This window comes from Glandiceps talaboti, chromosome 10 (genome assembly GCF_964340395.1).
Source record: "Glandiceps talaboti chromosome 10, keGlaTala1.1, whole genome shotgun sequence".
Taxonomy (NCBI): domain Eukaryota; kingdom Metazoa; phylum Hemichordata; class Enteropneusta; family Spengelidae; genus Glandiceps; species Glandiceps talaboti.
Window position 1 is genome coordinate 14,026,006 of NC_135558.1, and position 16,692 is coordinate 14,042,697.

General features: G+C 34.9%; 1 protein-coding gene across 3 annotated transcripts in view; it reads left to right on the plus strand.

Moving 5' to 3' along the window:
* Positions 1 to 16,692, plus strand: part of LOC144441205 (uncharacterized) — a 50,247-nt gene that overhangs the window by 21,918 nt on the left and 11,637 nt on the right. For 2 of the 3 annotated variants that reach the window (XM_078130765.1, XM_078130762.1), the window contains exons 3-16: positions 994 to 1,071; positions 1,990 to 2,112; positions 3,082 to 3,913; positions 4,599 to 4,801; positions 5,874 to 6,106; positions 8,954 to 8,974; positions 9,503 to 9,685; positions 10,474 to 10,631; positions 12,306 to 12,520; positions 13,416 to 13,642; positions 14,130 to 14,288; positions 14,656 to 14,785; positions 15,307 to 15,519; positions 16,039 to 16,297. In XM_078130765.1, coding sequence (XP_077986891.1) covers positions 994 to 1,071; positions 1,990 to 2,112; positions 3,082 to 3,913; positions 4,599 to 4,801; positions 5,874 to 6,106; positions 8,954 to 8,974; positions 9,503 to 9,685; positions 10,474 to 10,631; positions 12,306 to 12,520; positions 13,416 to 13,642; positions 14,130 to 14,288; positions 14,656 to 14,785; positions 15,307 to 15,519; positions 16,039 to 16,297 — 3,034 coding nt within the window. The remainder of the gene's footprint in view (positions 1 to 993; positions 1,072 to 1,989; positions 2,113 to 3,081; positions 3,914 to 4,598; positions 4,802 to 5,873; positions 6,107 to 8,953; positions 8,975 to 9,502; positions 9,686 to 10,473; positions 10,632 to 12,305; positions 12,521 to 13,415; positions 13,643 to 14,129; positions 14,289 to 14,655; positions 14,786 to 15,306; positions 15,520 to 16,038; positions 16,298 to 16,692) is intronic. The other variant, XM_078130763.1, reaches the window with a different exon arrangement.

Below are 16,692 nucleotides of genomic sequence, written 5' to 3' on the forward strand. Positions count from 1 at the left end.
TGTCTGTCTGTCTGTCTGTCTGTCTGTCTGTCTGTAATATCTATTCCACAGTTTCAAAAATGTGAGGACTAGGCTCATTGAAAGATTAATCCAAAGACGTCAACTATTTTCACATTTCATCTGAACATAATTTGCATTATGAATATGTCCATGACTGACAGACCACACGAATTCAATTACTAGCATATTTATATTTCTCGTGACTCATAGCACCGCAAACACGCAAACTAACAACAAAGCAACCGGTGTATAAAAGAGTCGGCTATTAGGTTTACAAAATCCAATAGAACAAATATGCATAAAGTATTTCAAAACATAATTTATATGTACAGGGATCATTTTCAATAAAATATTATGCCATCATCGACCACATACTTGTCGCCTTATAACGTGTCCCCAGAAACAGTCACTCTTACGACTAATCTCCAGAACAACATTTTTTTACTGAAAAAAAATAGGGCGAACCTTAAAGTCACGCTTTTGTTGAGTCTTCGAAGTTTTTAATAGCTATTTTCTCTCGCTTTGAATACAAAATCAGATCAATTGTCGGACTGACTTGACTTTTTGACCTTTTTCGTATACTTCTGGAAAACACTCACGTTGTTAAACACACAGTACGCACATGTATGATTAATGGTGTGTCCTGACCACTGCTGTTGTTGTCATGGTGATGAACACTTTGTGTGTATCTATATCAGGCATCGATTATCGGAACCAATCAAAATCTCGATCATATTGGCCACCCTACTCTGAAGTTCAATTGTTGAGAATTCACCAAACTCTCTTTCGGTAATGTTCTCGACGCTCGAATGAAAGTAAAGTACTTTAGATTTTTTTTTGTTCCGTTGTAAGTCCAAACACCTCGGTACTTAGCAGAGTATTCATTGGTGCGTGAACCCTTGCGTGTTTGCTTCGCTGCATGTACAACAAGGTATATTATGAAAACTATTGTTGGAGTCTAGCTCCGATTAACGCTGGGTTTTTTATTGACAGATCGCTGATCGCCATTGGCGGATACCAGAAAGACGAATCCAACATCGAAATGATCGGAAAATTGTTATGTATCTTCGGGTAAGTAATTTTTTTGTACACCATCTCTCTCAAAAAAAGTCATAAACATATAAAATAAACATGATAAAAATGCTGTCTTTTCATCGGAAGGGGTACGCGTAGTAGTATGAAGTGTTTGATGACGTCGCGACGGTAAATAAACAACGGCTTTATTCTGTTTGTAGTCTTGGAAGTTCAATTAAAAAATTACCCGATATGTTCGTATTGTACATATAATTTGATTTCTAAGATTTGCAGAAGTCATCCATTTTAAGATGTTTTACCACAGTGACCTGTAGGCTGTGGCTACACTTGAGAGCACTGAGCCTTGTAACCATAATCTAGCATTTTATAATCAATATTATGTAAACTCTAAGCTTGTCTGCATGCATTGAACCAATGGATGACCACAGGGACACATAGCATTTCTGAGATTGTTGTTTTCCTCGTCTACGTGATCAAAATATAATTATGATATAATAATGTGAATAATTATATTAGATAACAGAGCGTATTGTTACATTTGTAGTGGCAGGATTCGTCTACATGATCAAAATATCATAATAAATGATGTAACTTGAATAATTAGATTAGATAACATAGAGTGTGTTGATATGTCTACATTTGGAGTAGCAGGATTCGTGTGATAGTTTCAAATGACAAGCAACAATCTAAGCAATGATATGTGCCCCTGTGTAGAGGACGGCCCCTACTGGACTTCTTGGGAAACAGGGCCAATATTATCCAGTGAATATACAGATTATTACATGCAATATAAGTATTATTACCTTGTGGTATATTTACATAACATTGACTTTGAATGCCAAATTTTGGTTCAAGACTGTTAAATAATGTTATTACAGCACACAAGTGTCCGTGGATTTACTATCTACCTACCACCCCATTCATCACATACTTGTTTGATTGTTGTCTTTACAGAGACAGTTGCGTCGACGAATGCAGCAATGGTATGATGATGAATATGACAGTGATGAAATAGACGGTGAAGATGAAAGAAGTGATAGAGTACCTAAAACTCTTCAACCAAATATAATAGGCAAAGTATGTATAAGTGTACCTGTTGTTACTCTAAAGGTGGCATCGTTGTACAACCCCAAAATAGCAATAGCACGGTTATTGTACAGTGTTCTCCCCAAATAGATTGCAACGACCGGGGTTAATTTGCATAATGATTTACATATAAAACATATGGTAATTACATAGTGATTTGTATAATGATCAGCACATAGACATTGGGATTAGCTATTTCTCTTCACATAAAAAGATTACAGTATTGTCATTCAAGAAAAAAATGGTAGAACAATTTCGACGCACGGCAGAAACTGTTAATCTGGGCCCTATAAAGCATGACGCAGAAGTAGCACTCAATATTATTTATGATCAAGTTATATTTAAAGTGCAGCTGAACAGAAGTTAACGAAATAAAATGAAACAATAATAGCTTTATAGGTATATGCCTATTATTGCATCGTAGAGTGACTACTAAATACAGCGCATTGCAAGTTACTGTTCACTCGTTCTGTTCGACACAACCGTACAGAAACAAAATATAAGAAAGTACATATAATACACTTTAAGATAGCAAGATTGAATGAATACTGGTTCTTGCTACATTTTGTTTAAATTAAATGATATAACAGAACTAATTTGACACTTTGCATGACACCAAATGCAGATATCAAAACATTGGCGCCCGCATGTCTGCATCTAGTTGCAGTACTTTTAAATGATTTATTTAGATACAATGTAACAAGATATTTCGATCTTGATATCTTAAGGTATAGAACGTACAGTTTCTTATTAGTTTCTGTGTAGTTGTATCAACCAGATCCAGTGTACACTAACATGAAATGCGCTGTATTTTGAAAAATAACCTTTTTTTTCAAGCCTCATCAGTTAGGATTACATTTACACGCAGTACAAATTAAAATGCTGATGGTTTTTAAAATGTTTTGTTTGTGGACACTGATATTTTGTTGATGTAGGATGCAATATTTGATTCGTTAACAGACTAATGCCGAGAAAAAGGGCGATATTTTTAACCATTACAACGATGTTGGTGGACGCGTCAGTAAAGAAGGTAGTTTTATTGCCGGTGGACTCGATGCATCTAAACAACTTGCCAATCCCCAACATTCCGGGAAAATATCTGAATCGATTCTCACAGAAAAACTGGAACAGGTAGAAAGAACTACTTCAACGCCGAAGGAAACACCAACAGAAAGCAAATTGACAAATGGACACGCAGTTGCAACCAAGGGGGTGAAATTTGCCGAAAAAGAGTTTGAAATTGTTAATCCGGAAGACAGACGGTCTCATCGGAGTATGAGCGATTTGTCGATTTTGTCGGTAAGTACCGAAAGACATACCCCCATACATACACCTATGCAAGACGGACAGGTGCCGAGTGTTCTTCCAGAAATACCAACTACAACTGTGCCAATTCAAAGTAACAACAACAACAACGCCGAAGTGAAATCTCCTACTCTCCCCGACGACAGAGTCGTACTGCCCGCAATACCGACTTCGACAGGCAAAGAAACTGAAAACGTGACCGAAAACGGAGATTTATTAGAAGAGGACGAAGAACGCGATATTGTTGATGATGAAATACAACAAATTCAAGAGAGGTCAATCTCTCGAGGAAATACAGATTTAACTAGACAGAGATTCACACCAGTTGCAACTCCGTACCCACTACCGGTCGGTAGGTCCGACACAAATGACTATATAAAACTAGGGTTCAAAGACACTGTGGATAGTATTGTGAAAGGACAATTGAATGTGAATTGCCAGATTAAGAAGAGAATTATTCGTCTCTATATTTCGTCCAATATTTCAGGTAAGTCGTATTCATGCTTTGTCTACTGACCCCTCACATAAGCTAAGTAGTATAATAATAGACTGCGCGCCTCGGCGGGGACAAAGTTTCCCGAAAATCAAAGTTGTCCAAACGTTGCAATACATAAGCTTGTTCCCTGTCACTTTGAAATAAAAAAAAGAAAATAATTGTTTTTCTGCATTTACACCATGGCACCTTAGCACCTCTATAGTTGTTTATTTTGTACTAGTACTGTAAGAAATGTCACCATATGTTTCATATGTGAAACGCCAAGCTAACTCCAATTTGCCTGTATTTTAGCCCACGGCGTCTTTACTGACTGTCTTCTTTCCGAGGAAAATATATTTATGGAAGTAAAAACAATTATATAGTACTATTAAAATTTTATTTCATAGTTTTCGTATGATATGGCTCTCCGTTGTTGATAAATGTTGCCATCATACATGTCATACTCGTGATGCTGAGCGAACTGCGGGTAGGGACTGCGCATGCTTAGCGCCCTCTACCAACGTTGTGAAATCCATCGACTCGACTGTCGTCTGCAGATCAGTCTCAGAATAAAAAAAACTCACATGAACATGTCGAACATTACACGCATAAACAAGTATTTATGCGAGTTATTGACATTGCATTCGCCACCAAATTCTAAAATGGCATGTACCAAATTATTGTGTTTTTTTATCAGATGGCGAAGCCGAAAGGACAGCGGTTATTGAGAAAGTGTATCCACGTCTTCGTCACTACTGCAAGGAGAGGGGATACGAATTTCAACTCACTGACCCAAATTGGGGTCTGAAAGACAATATATGCGACGACCACAGCCATCAAGAACTATGTCTCCGAGAATTACAGGCAACTAGACAGGTGTCAAGAGGACCAAACTTTGTTGTAAGTACATTAAGTTCAAAGGTCAAGCATCTGATAAGTAGCGCTGTTGGGAATGTGGAGTGGAGATGTACATTTTTTAAAGTTCCACAATTGTCTCCTGGGGCGGTACCAATGGTCAGCTCTGGTAAGGGTGTGTGGCGAGTGATGGAAACCCCAGACCCCATCTTAGACCCACTTTGACCAAAAATCAATACCCCATTTTAGACCATTACAGGTTTTTAAAAAGATGAAAGTTTAGACAAAATACATTTTCCTTAGGAGGCAACATTTTGGGACAATTAATGGCAATTATGATTTGGTAAAGGACAATGGACCACATTTTAGACCAAGCAAAATAAAAAATAATGCAAACCGGACCCATTTTAGACTCTTCAACTCCAAAAAAAACCAGACCCCATTTTAGACCAAATGGCTAGAAAATGCAGCCCAAAGCGTGACACATATACGTATACTCATATAAGGGGAGTAGCCCCCCCCCCCCCCCCCCCCGGATTGTCTATGTGTATGACGCCGTGCTTTGTAACATAGTATACACACATGACATGCAGGAGTATCTTCTGAAGACTTCTCGTTGGTCAGAGATGTGAAACTAACTGAATACAGCTAAATAGACAGAGTTATACATTACGATCAAATTTCAAAATCGATCACTTATCAAGTTTAGGTTGTTGTTTTACTCAATAGATAACAACACTTTTACTACTGTGAACACAGCATGATTGTTAATGAGAGAAGTTTAATAATCTGAATGAATGTTAATTAACAAAACTGTCTTCAATCACAATCCTGTTGTGTTCAGTAATATTAAATTTGCTCCTGTCTAGCGAGTATTGCAACAATTCCAACTTGCCAAATGTGATCGATCATTAAATGTATAGTAGGTGTAATCTTCTGGTGAACACTCCCTGTTTTAGCTGTAAAAAGTTTAAGTTCAATACTAATGAATCAAAAGAAAGAATAAAAACCAGATATATTCATGCATTATCAATACCAAAATATCTGCATATAATCACATATTTAAACTTGTGTAATAAATAAAATGTATATAACTTTTATGCAATTTCTTCTGCAGACATTTCTATCCCAGAAATATGACCAAAGTGTCCTCCCTGTTACCGTACCCGAAGAGGAATTTAAGACATTTTTGTCAGTTATCCAGAAAGGCAAAGATAGATATTTGGCTACTCACCTACCCCCGCCAATTATCGTTGAGACTACCATTGATACAGCCAATGAGGATGAAGATAATGAAGATGGAAAATCAGGGGTTTCCAAGGCAACAGAAGCCCAGAAGACACAGGCAAGGTATGAGAGATAATTTAATGTCATTCGAGGTATTGTATATGATGTGTTATTTGGATATTTCTAATTTGTAATGTAAGAAGTATGTAAATGAGACCAATACAAATTGTCATGCCTAATTTGCATACTGTAGACATTGAATTGTCTCAAAATCTCGTCTCTTGTTTCAAAAATTTGTCATTTCTGACCAAACAAATTCTTCAGACTATCAAGTCACAGGAATGAATTACAATGCTGGTAGTAGCAGGGTGAATTTACTTTATATACAAAGGTCAGGTCACTTAAGGTCAGGTCACTTAAGGTCATTTATCTTTTGACATACATCTTTTTGTGTAGTAAACCACTTCACTTGAAGAACCTAGCATACACTTGACTGTTACCTGTACCATATTGGATATCCTTAATTAATACAATGTTAATCATAATGAACTTTTCTTTGATATACCATAATTTTAACTTCATGAAAGACCCAATAGCTGTAACTTCTAGTTATATTTTTCATAATTTATGAGATCACATTTTCAAATTATATTTACATTGCTGTTTTAGTACATGTTGAATGTATGCATGATCAACTATTGTGAGCAAACCCTATCAATATTCTACTAAGTTACAACTTTTTTGACTCATAAGTCATATCATGTTACCAGCAACAATTTAGTAGAGGTAATTCAGTAATCAGAAGAATTGCACTGTTTGCAGTAAAGGTTATTATTATTATTTATTTGATAATTAATGCAAAAAAAAAGTTTCTCATAAAAATGTGCTACTCATGTGTCTCAACACATTGCACAAAACTTAAATACTTTAAAAAGTAAACAGAAAATAAAAAGGAAGGAAACTAACAGCAAAAACAAAGAAAATCAACCAATGCTTACAAATGACTAAAACAGATGGCGTCTAAGAGATTATAACATTTCGGAACAGAGCAATACAAGTACAGAAAGTGTAAAAACCAACCAGTGATATTTTGCAATGGGTAAGATTTATGAAAAATAGCAAAAAAGTTACAGCCTGTGGGACTTAATAATTTTAATTGTGACCATACTACTACTAGTAAGTACTACTTGATGCATGGTAACTCAGATAGTAGCACCATTATCGTAAGTATATCTCACTCTCTTGCATTAAGGAGTACTACATATGTAAGCTAACATATCACTTTTATCAGTGAATAATATGTCATGAATACTCTATGAGTCCAGACGATCAGCTGTTCATTGCATTCTAGCGTGATTTAAACCATTCATAGTAAACATATTATGTCACCACAGTTCAATGCATATCATATAAAGTCCATTTCAATTCATGTAATTATCATAACAAGTGCTCTTTAAGTTCTCTGTGAATTAAAGGGGCATTTCTGTTCATCTGTTGTACCATCAATAACCTCACCACATATTGTTTGCTTTCCCATTTAATGTTCACCTTCCCTCCAACTTTTGGTGGATAAATCACAGGAAGTTTTATGGCAAGAAGGCATTTCTCACTGGGGCTGCCAAAGTGATGCGGGCTAGCAGGATCACGCGTGCCTTTTTGCCACGAACCATCAAGCGTAATCACACCAAACGACGGTAACAGTAATGTGTGTCAACCTTCTAGCTTGCTCATGCATAGACTCTGACTGCACAAATGCATTTCTTGTATCACTAGCAACTCATATCATTTATACTAAGTTATAGCTCTTACAAAGCATGCACACATCACATAGACTTCTTTAACAGTAAGATGTTAAAGCATTGACTATTTGCACAACATGCACATTTCAGTGTAATATAAGTTAGTACCATTCATTATGTGTCATACATGGTTGGAGATGATCTGGACGATTGAATTGACTCAGGAAGGCATGTCAGGGTGGGGTGTGATGGGGATGGGGGGGGGGGGGAGTGTTAAGAGGTGTGTTTCCTCCAGAGAGATTCATATTCATGGTATGATATTATTTTTGGTTGTTGACATGTTGGGAAACAACAAATCACTAAAGACAATACTAATATTATTATTCATAGCAAGATATAGAAACAACAACAATACTAATATTATTATTCATAGCAAGATATTGAAACAAGGATGCATAATATTGACTAAGTCTTCTTTATCTCAAGAATGCATCATATTCCTGAGTCCAGCTGAATATTCTTGTTGTGTCATATATCTTCCTTAACTCATTACAATGAATGAAAGTTGCAAATTGCTGTCAAGACTGACAGCTAAAATGAAAAGTTCAGTTGAAGCTTACATGTACTTTTGGCTGCAAATGACAAATTCTTCGCTATTAAAAGCCATGCTTCAAACACATCTGTTGAGATTTTGAAGGGTAGATTATTGGCATTGTGCATGTACTAGCTTTTGTATATTACAAAGATTTGAATGACAAGCTTTCTCTGTGAATGTGAGTTTTGTACTACGTGTAAATTTTTACATGCAATGACAGACTTTCTATCATGACTTTAAGTTTGTGCAATCACATCAAATCTTGACTGATTTTTTGCTGTTGATGACACATTTGTGTTGCTGTGACATTTGCGTTGCATGGCAATGGTGGCTTTTACTGTGAAATACTCGTATTTTCAATCACAAAGCAGTTAGCTTTGTCACCCATTTATTTCATTTCACCCACTTATGTATGAAAGATAGATAAAAAAAAGTAATACTTTTGGATTTCGTTTTGATTGAAAGATTGAAAATGAAAAATGGAAGTAAAGTATTTCATGGTTTAAGATGAATTGCTTTGGCATGACAGACATACTATGAGTCATGTAATCTATTCTTAGACTAGCAGCTTGTGTAGTAGTTGCTACAGTGTGACTGTGTTTTTTTTCTCCCTTGTACATGCAACCTTGGAATCAGGCAAAGTAGTTATTTGAGAAAGTAAGTAGAGATATTTGCAGTGGTTATGTTAAGGTGCTCAGAACCTTGATAATACAGAGGGAAAATCTGGTTAAGCTCACAGTTTGTCAAATGATCTTATACCAGTTTGATGTTTAATTAAAATTAGAGTGGAACTGCATGCAGGTAGTAAAAACCCATCTCAAACTTTCCAAAAAATTTCCCTGGGGTTCCCCACTAAAATCATAGTGTTACATTGCTACCGCTCTGATGCATCATGATTCGCAAATCTTAGTCTCTTCAAATATAATGACATACTCAGTGTAAGTATAGTGCAATGTATTGTGTGTCTATTTTGTTGCATTGATTTTGAGAAAATAAGCATGGAAGTAGTTCCTTTCAAACTTTACTACTTAATGTTATAATTCCGTGTGTTCATTTTAAGCAAGTAAAATATGTTTGACGAAATGACTTGATAATCTCAGTGGAAATGTGATCTGTAAGTATCGTCATATCATCTGTGGTACTTTTGGGTAGTCCAATAACTAATTGTTGTATCTGATGTTTCAGTGAGGACACTGCAGAAACTGAAGTGTCAGAAGAAAAAACTCAGGAGAAGGAAGATACTTCTAATGAACATGCAGAAAGAGAGAAAACAGACCGTGAATATGATGCTGAAATGGCCATCCTGAACATGTGGTATAAATTAGATACAAACACAGTACCACCTGTGTATAGATTACAAACAATCAGGTGAGACAGTCTAACAGTTTCTTGCAATTATGTCATGAACAAATCTAGTATACTGTAGGTTTTAGTAGAGATAATGATTGCATGGCAATGTTTCAACTTATAGAACAAATCATTGAATGGAAAGGCAGTGTATGGAAAAGAGTTGTGAGATTGCAAAATGATACTCAACACATGCTAGTAGTATTGGTGTTACCATCAATATACAACATATGGTGTTGTAACCGACAAAACCGACAGTCTTTGAATCCTGGCCACACATATATCAGATTATTTTCGGCAAATTCTTTTCTGAGCCATGTTCCAAACAAATTTGTTGATCTGGAACAGATATTTTGAGTCTGTTCAAATCATACGTGAAAGAATTAATTTTGGCTGGCCAAACAGTCTATATATTGTGTTTTTGTTATTTAAGAAATTAATCTTGGTTGGCCAAGCAGGCTATATTGTGTTTTGTTATCTGAGAAATTAATTTTGGTTGGCCAAGCAGGCTATATTGTGTTTTGTCATTTAAGAAATTAATTTTGGCTGGCCAAACAGGCTATATATTGTGTTTTGTCATTTAAAAAGTTAATTTTGGTTGGCCAAACAGGCTATATATTGTGTTTTGTCAATTAAGAAATTAATTTTGGCTGGCCAAACAGGCTATATTGTGTTTTGTCAATCATTCCTCCCTGGACAAGTTTTGTATTTGTTTGTATCATTTTATACCTGGCCAAACAGACTAAAGTATATATTGTGTTTGTCATTCACTTTTCTTAGACAAGTTTTGTATGTTGTTAATTTTACAGCTCACAGTACCGTGAAATCAATCACCGCGATGCCTTCAAAAGAATAGCAGCCAAACAACAATGGGCCAGTCAGTGTAGACGTCTTGAAGCAGTCTTCCAACTTTACATCAAAGAAGTCACATCAAATCAAGACAGAATAGATGAATATTTCAAATCAAGTTAGTATTTAACTCAATTCTTTCATAATTGTATACACAATATTCTCCCTTAGCAGTAATCAGTTTTAACTTAGTAATTAACTCAATTCTTTCATAATTGCATACATAATATTCTCCCTTAGCAATAATTTAAATCATTTTTAACTTAAAGTACGTAACATAATTGTTTATTACTGCCTACGCAATATTAATTTATTGTATTTCTAGTTATTGTTTACCTGTTTTATAGTTAGATATATTTTAGTATATATACTTGACCATAGATTATATTGTGTACAACAGTACAATGTAATCTCCAGTAAATAAAATAAATTATACTAGTAACAGTGCTATGCTATTCTCCCATAGCATTAATTCAAATCAGTTTTTAACTTAAAGTAATTAACTCAATTCTTTATTACTGCATTCACAATATTCTCCCTTGGCAGTAGTTTAAATCAGTTTTAACGTTGTAATCAACTCAATTCTTTCATAATTGCTTGTGTCATGTTCTCCCTTAGCAGTAATATAAATCACTTGTTCAACTTAGTAATTAACTCAATTCTTTTGTCATACCTCCATCAATTACACTGTAAATCAAATAACTGAATTCTCTGGTCAGTGCACAGGCGAAGTTCTCCCAGGGCAATACTTTTAAATCAAGTTTAACCTTAGTAATTAGTCCACTTCATTCATCATTTGCACAGGCAATGTTCTCTTTAATCAATACTTTAAATAAAGTTTAACTCTCAATAACTCAATTCTCCCAAGTAATTAACTTAATTTCTCACATTGTACATGTAATTTTTCTCCTTGAGCAAGGTCACAATGATGCAAAGCCCTATGTAATTTCTGTGTGATCATGCACCTTTATAAAATGAGAATCCCACCCCAAACTATAATCTTTTTATATGTAAAAAAGGTTTCAAAACAGCCAGCAGATCCACGATGGACTACATGCAATGTTCACAGCCACAAGGGTGCCAAGCCCTCTTGTAATTTCTGAGTTCCATCTTGATGAAATGAAAATTCCACTTTAAACCACTTCAGTTTTAATAATATACAAAAATGGTATAACAGCAACCAGAAGATGAAAGATGTATATCATTATATGCAGTATTCTCTCTTTGCAGGGTCACAGACACCGAACCATCTTGTTATTTCTGAGTACCCACTTCATAAAATGATAATCACACTTCAAACTACTTCACTTTTGATGTTTAAAGTGCAATCAAAATAGCCAGCAGATGAAAGATGACATTAGTCTTCAACATATTACACACTGTAGACTGTATTTGTATTCATACAGTGCCTCGTGAATTTCATGTTTGTTGAGTCATGATGGTTAGATGATTACAGTGGATAGTTTAGAATCTGTGAGTTGACAGTGTAAGCCTTACCACTGCCCAGTATTCCTTAATAGCTAAAGTCCCTGGGAAGATTTGAACCATAATTGTGCCCCAGTCAACTCAGCTGTAATTTGGGACATGCTTGGATAGATGTTGCAATGTGAATACTTTATATAAATTGTGGTTAACAGAGCCTGCTGTGGATTGGATACTTCCCAGGGAGTATAAAGCCATATTTCTTAATAGGTCCATGCCAGGGGTAATGATTATATTAAAGTGCTATGAGCCCAATATGGAAAATCTCTGTATAAAAAAAATAACATTATTATTATTTATATTCATACAGCAATTGAAAGAGAAATAGAGATGGGAATACTAGATTTAGACTACAAACCATTTGAAGAAGTACAGTGGTTCCGGCGAAATATCACAGACATGAAATATAACCTGGGTGATTTCAATGCCAAGGAATACATCGATTTGTTGCCAGGAACTTCTGAAGTAGACCCTGCTAAGGCAGAAAGATTGAGAACAATAATGGAAAAGAGAATTCCTGACAGAGTGAGTTGTTTTGTTTTCAAGAAAATGGATAACATTCACAGTAATGAATACATTGTTTAAAATGTTTTAGTTTTTTGATAGTTTTCATTGTCAGTAATAGTTGTGAATGACCCCTACTTTTCTCATGATGTCAAGAGATTCCTTTAAACTGCAATAGTTGTAACTGGAGTGCTATTTTTTTAGATCAGACAACAAAGATTTTATTTACTGATAATTGTTATAATGCCAATAATTATATAAACCATTGTAGATGTTGTCAGTTATGGGTAGATTGTATCCAGTTGTACCGTAACAGGCTCACATTTGGGGAGCAAATTCTTGGGTGTGGACCCAGAAATCAATTTGATTGGATTTATTGTACCATATTCAACTGAACAAAAACATTTACCCACAGAATATTCAATACTTTACAGGGTGTATGATCTTATGAGTAAGTCATTATATCTAAAAAATGTCTCAAAAAATGTTCCAGTTACAGCTAGTGCTGCTTTAAAAAGTTTCAAGGTTAGGTATTCCTAAATTCTAATGTGCTTTGTTTTTATTGTTGTTGTGTTCCTTAAGGACATCAACTTCAAGAAGGCAAAATATAGTAAAGTGCCCCATGATTTTTACTTCCACACCAAACATATGGCATAGTCTATTGGAAATTATTATTTAAGTTTTTATGTGGTTTCCCTATCTCCATTTACTAGGCTTTTCAAACCCTAGCAAAGCTTTGATTCATCGGTAACCCTTAATTTATATTTGATGATTTTGTTACAATTGTCAATAGTTTGTGTTTATATCATTTTAATATTTCAAACACCTTCATTAATCTTGATTTTGATGTTATTTTGTGTTTGTTTATTTCTAAGAACATCGATTGTAACTGTTTGTTTTCTCTGTACTATTCTAGGTAAGTCTAGCTAACATGCATGAGTACAGTGTTAGCTGGCATAAGGATGGTATTAAACCTGACAAGACTAGAGGTCATTTGCTGTATACAGACAAGATGGCCAATGACTTGTTCGGTATTCTACGTTCTAAGATAGACCACACCATTAAACAAAATACAATAGCCAGGGATGCCAAGACAAAGCTGTATGATGAAGTAGCACAGCATTCACAGTTTGTCAGAGAAAGGTAACATGTCTTAACGTTTTAACAGTTTTTCTCATGTACTTCTTTAATTGTTGAAAATATTCAAACGTACTATATAAGATGACAGTAATGGGTATGACAAGAGGAACAAAAACTCAATGAAAACAAACATACATACATTAAAATTGACACTTTAAAAACATTTCAATGCCTTGGTGCATTACATTTGTTGACATATACAACCCTTCCATATTGAAAATCAAAGCCTTCAATTTTCTTTTATACAAAACCATGATCATGACAATTCAAAAACTGAAAAGGAAAATCAAACATACCTCAGAAAAATTATTGTGATGGAATATTATCCTGCTGTAAACCTAGTTAGCCTACAACAAGGCAGAAATGTTTTTCTCTCTCAATGTCGTATGTTAATACCAAGAAGTTAGTTGGTATATTTTGAAGCAGTAGATGTTACATTTACGCTGTGCTGTGTATTAGTTTTGATAATTTCAATTTGTAATTTTAACAGATCACGAGAGTTTCATGGTCGTAAGGAAATCCTGAACAAAATCAAAGAATATATCAGAATGGGTCCACGTAAACCTCTAGTGATCCATGGAAAATCAGGCTTTGGTAAAACTTCTATCATGGCCAAGGCAGCTAAGGATGCACCATCATGGATTAAAAGGTATGTGGAAACTTTTGTGCCTGGAAGTGAGAAACTTTCTTGAAACGTTTTGAATGTAAAGTTAAAGTTAGAGTTTTGTAGAGACCATCCAGCCTTCATTTGTGTTTTTATACCAAATGAATAAGAATGTAAAAGTTATAGTTTATTGACAAGCAGGCACACTCTTTTTCGGCAAATTTAACCTTCTTGGTTGCAACTGCGTGTCCATTTGTGTATCTGATTCTGAAAAGAGGACTTCTTTGATGATTTCAAATGAGTCTACTTGCTACTAATCACAGCAAATTTTGGCCAGCTATATTGGATCTACCTCAGATATATCTTTTAAAGTTAGCTAACACTGTTATTGTGCTAATTCTACTTTTTACAGTGGCGTACCTGCAGTGATTGTTCGGATTATTGGTGTTACAGCTGAATCTTTACATATCAGACAATTGCTACGTAGCATGAGTCAACAATTGTGTCATATATTTGGACAGGATACATCGCTAGTGCCACAGGTATGTCACGGTTAATGCCATCCTTGTGTGCAGTGTAAATCCTGCTACAAGACAGAAATACTGACAAAAATGTGTCCAGAGTTAAAACTACAGAAGAGGATTTTATACAGGATATATATGTGATTTATCTATTTATATAGGATTTTGTAGTTGTCTTTAGGGGTGCTGCTCAGAAACAAATATTAGAAGTGTGGGCCAGAATTGTTGAGCATTTCATAATACTATTATATCTTTTAAAAATCTTTGTATCTGAGCATTTGAAGGCAAAAACTGATTCTCAGTTAGGTAAAATAACTCTATCTATGTTCTCTATAATGTAATCTCATGAATTTTGCACACAAACTGTATTGATGGGTTTTTGAAATGTAATGTGATTGGTGTCCATGATGGAAGTTATTACCCTCAATTCACCCGGTCAATTCACCATATGAGGTGCCCTCATGATGCCTCTTGTTGAGAATGGCTGTAAAGTGATAAAATGTGTATTCATCATTTGATGTACCAAACGTTTTGTTCTTCAGGACTATAGAGGTGCTCTGAATGACTTCAATGGTCGTCTTGCCAATGCACAACCAGATAGGCCACTCTTTATCTTTCTGGATTCATTAGACCAACTGTCAGATGAGAATAATGGACGTGCTCTGGAATGGTTACCACGTGAACTCCCAGACAATGTTTTCTTGATTGTATCTACATTATCGGAAGATAAATATGACTCTTTCCAAACACTAAAGGTACTTGTCATCTATAATTATTGCTTTAATCCGTTGAACCAAAGTTGTACTTAAGTGTCTTTTTTTTCAAAGATTTCAAAAACAAATTTACCCTATCATTTGTACAACAGAAATTAAATTGTAGTATCAAATTTGTGTTTAACATTTCTTGAATCACTCAACTTGAACATAGTTCTCAGTGAATGTTTTAAAATTATAATTTGTAGAGAAATAGCCACTACATGTAGTTTAGTGATGGTATTGACCATGAATCAAAATACTCTGTAGTCAGGGATATAGAAATTGATGCTTTATTGCATTTCATCAGTACATCAGAGATTCCATTTGGTGTACATCTTGTTTTTCAATAATATGGTACTTATCAGTTGTCCAAATTACACACATTGATGTACTCTCTTTGTAACATTCCCTGTATGCTTGTTTATATAGAAACTGTATCAACATAATGACAATTTGGTGAATTACTCCAAATATACCAACTATTAATACTACATTTTGCTTGCTCATTTTCCTGTACAGAAACTGTTCAAAGATGGTGACAACTTTGTCAACATTCCTGAACTGCCAGAAAGTGATGCTGCCTTTATCCTGGAACATTTATTAGCACAAGAAGACCGGACACTGACAGATGAACAACATGATAGTATATTGAATGCTTTCAAGAACTGCCCAACACCATTGTATTTGAGACTGATCTTTGAAGAATCAAGACTGTGGTACAGTTATACATCAGGCAAACAAATCTGGATTGCTGATAGCATTCGTAAAGTTATCAATAGTAAGTTGATGCAATATCATCTTATTAGTAAAGGCTGAGTGGTAGTTGATAGCATTCGTTAAGTTATCAATAGTAAGTTGATGGAATATCATCTGATTAGTATAGGATGAGTGGTAGTTGATAGCATTCATAAAGTTATCAATAGTAAGTTGATGCATTGCTTTATGATTAGGATAGGGTGTCTCACATGGAATTGTACAAACTGGTACTTGTGTGACAGTATATACAGGCCTGTCAGTCATTATATTAAAACAACCTTTCCCCTAGGCTATTCCTTTGGGGAAGACACTTATGTGATTAGCCGAAATCAATTTGAAAAAAATAGAAGATACGTTTTTGTGACAAGTCAACATTTGCTTTGTTTTCTGTTTTGAATGTCTGCATATAACAAATGA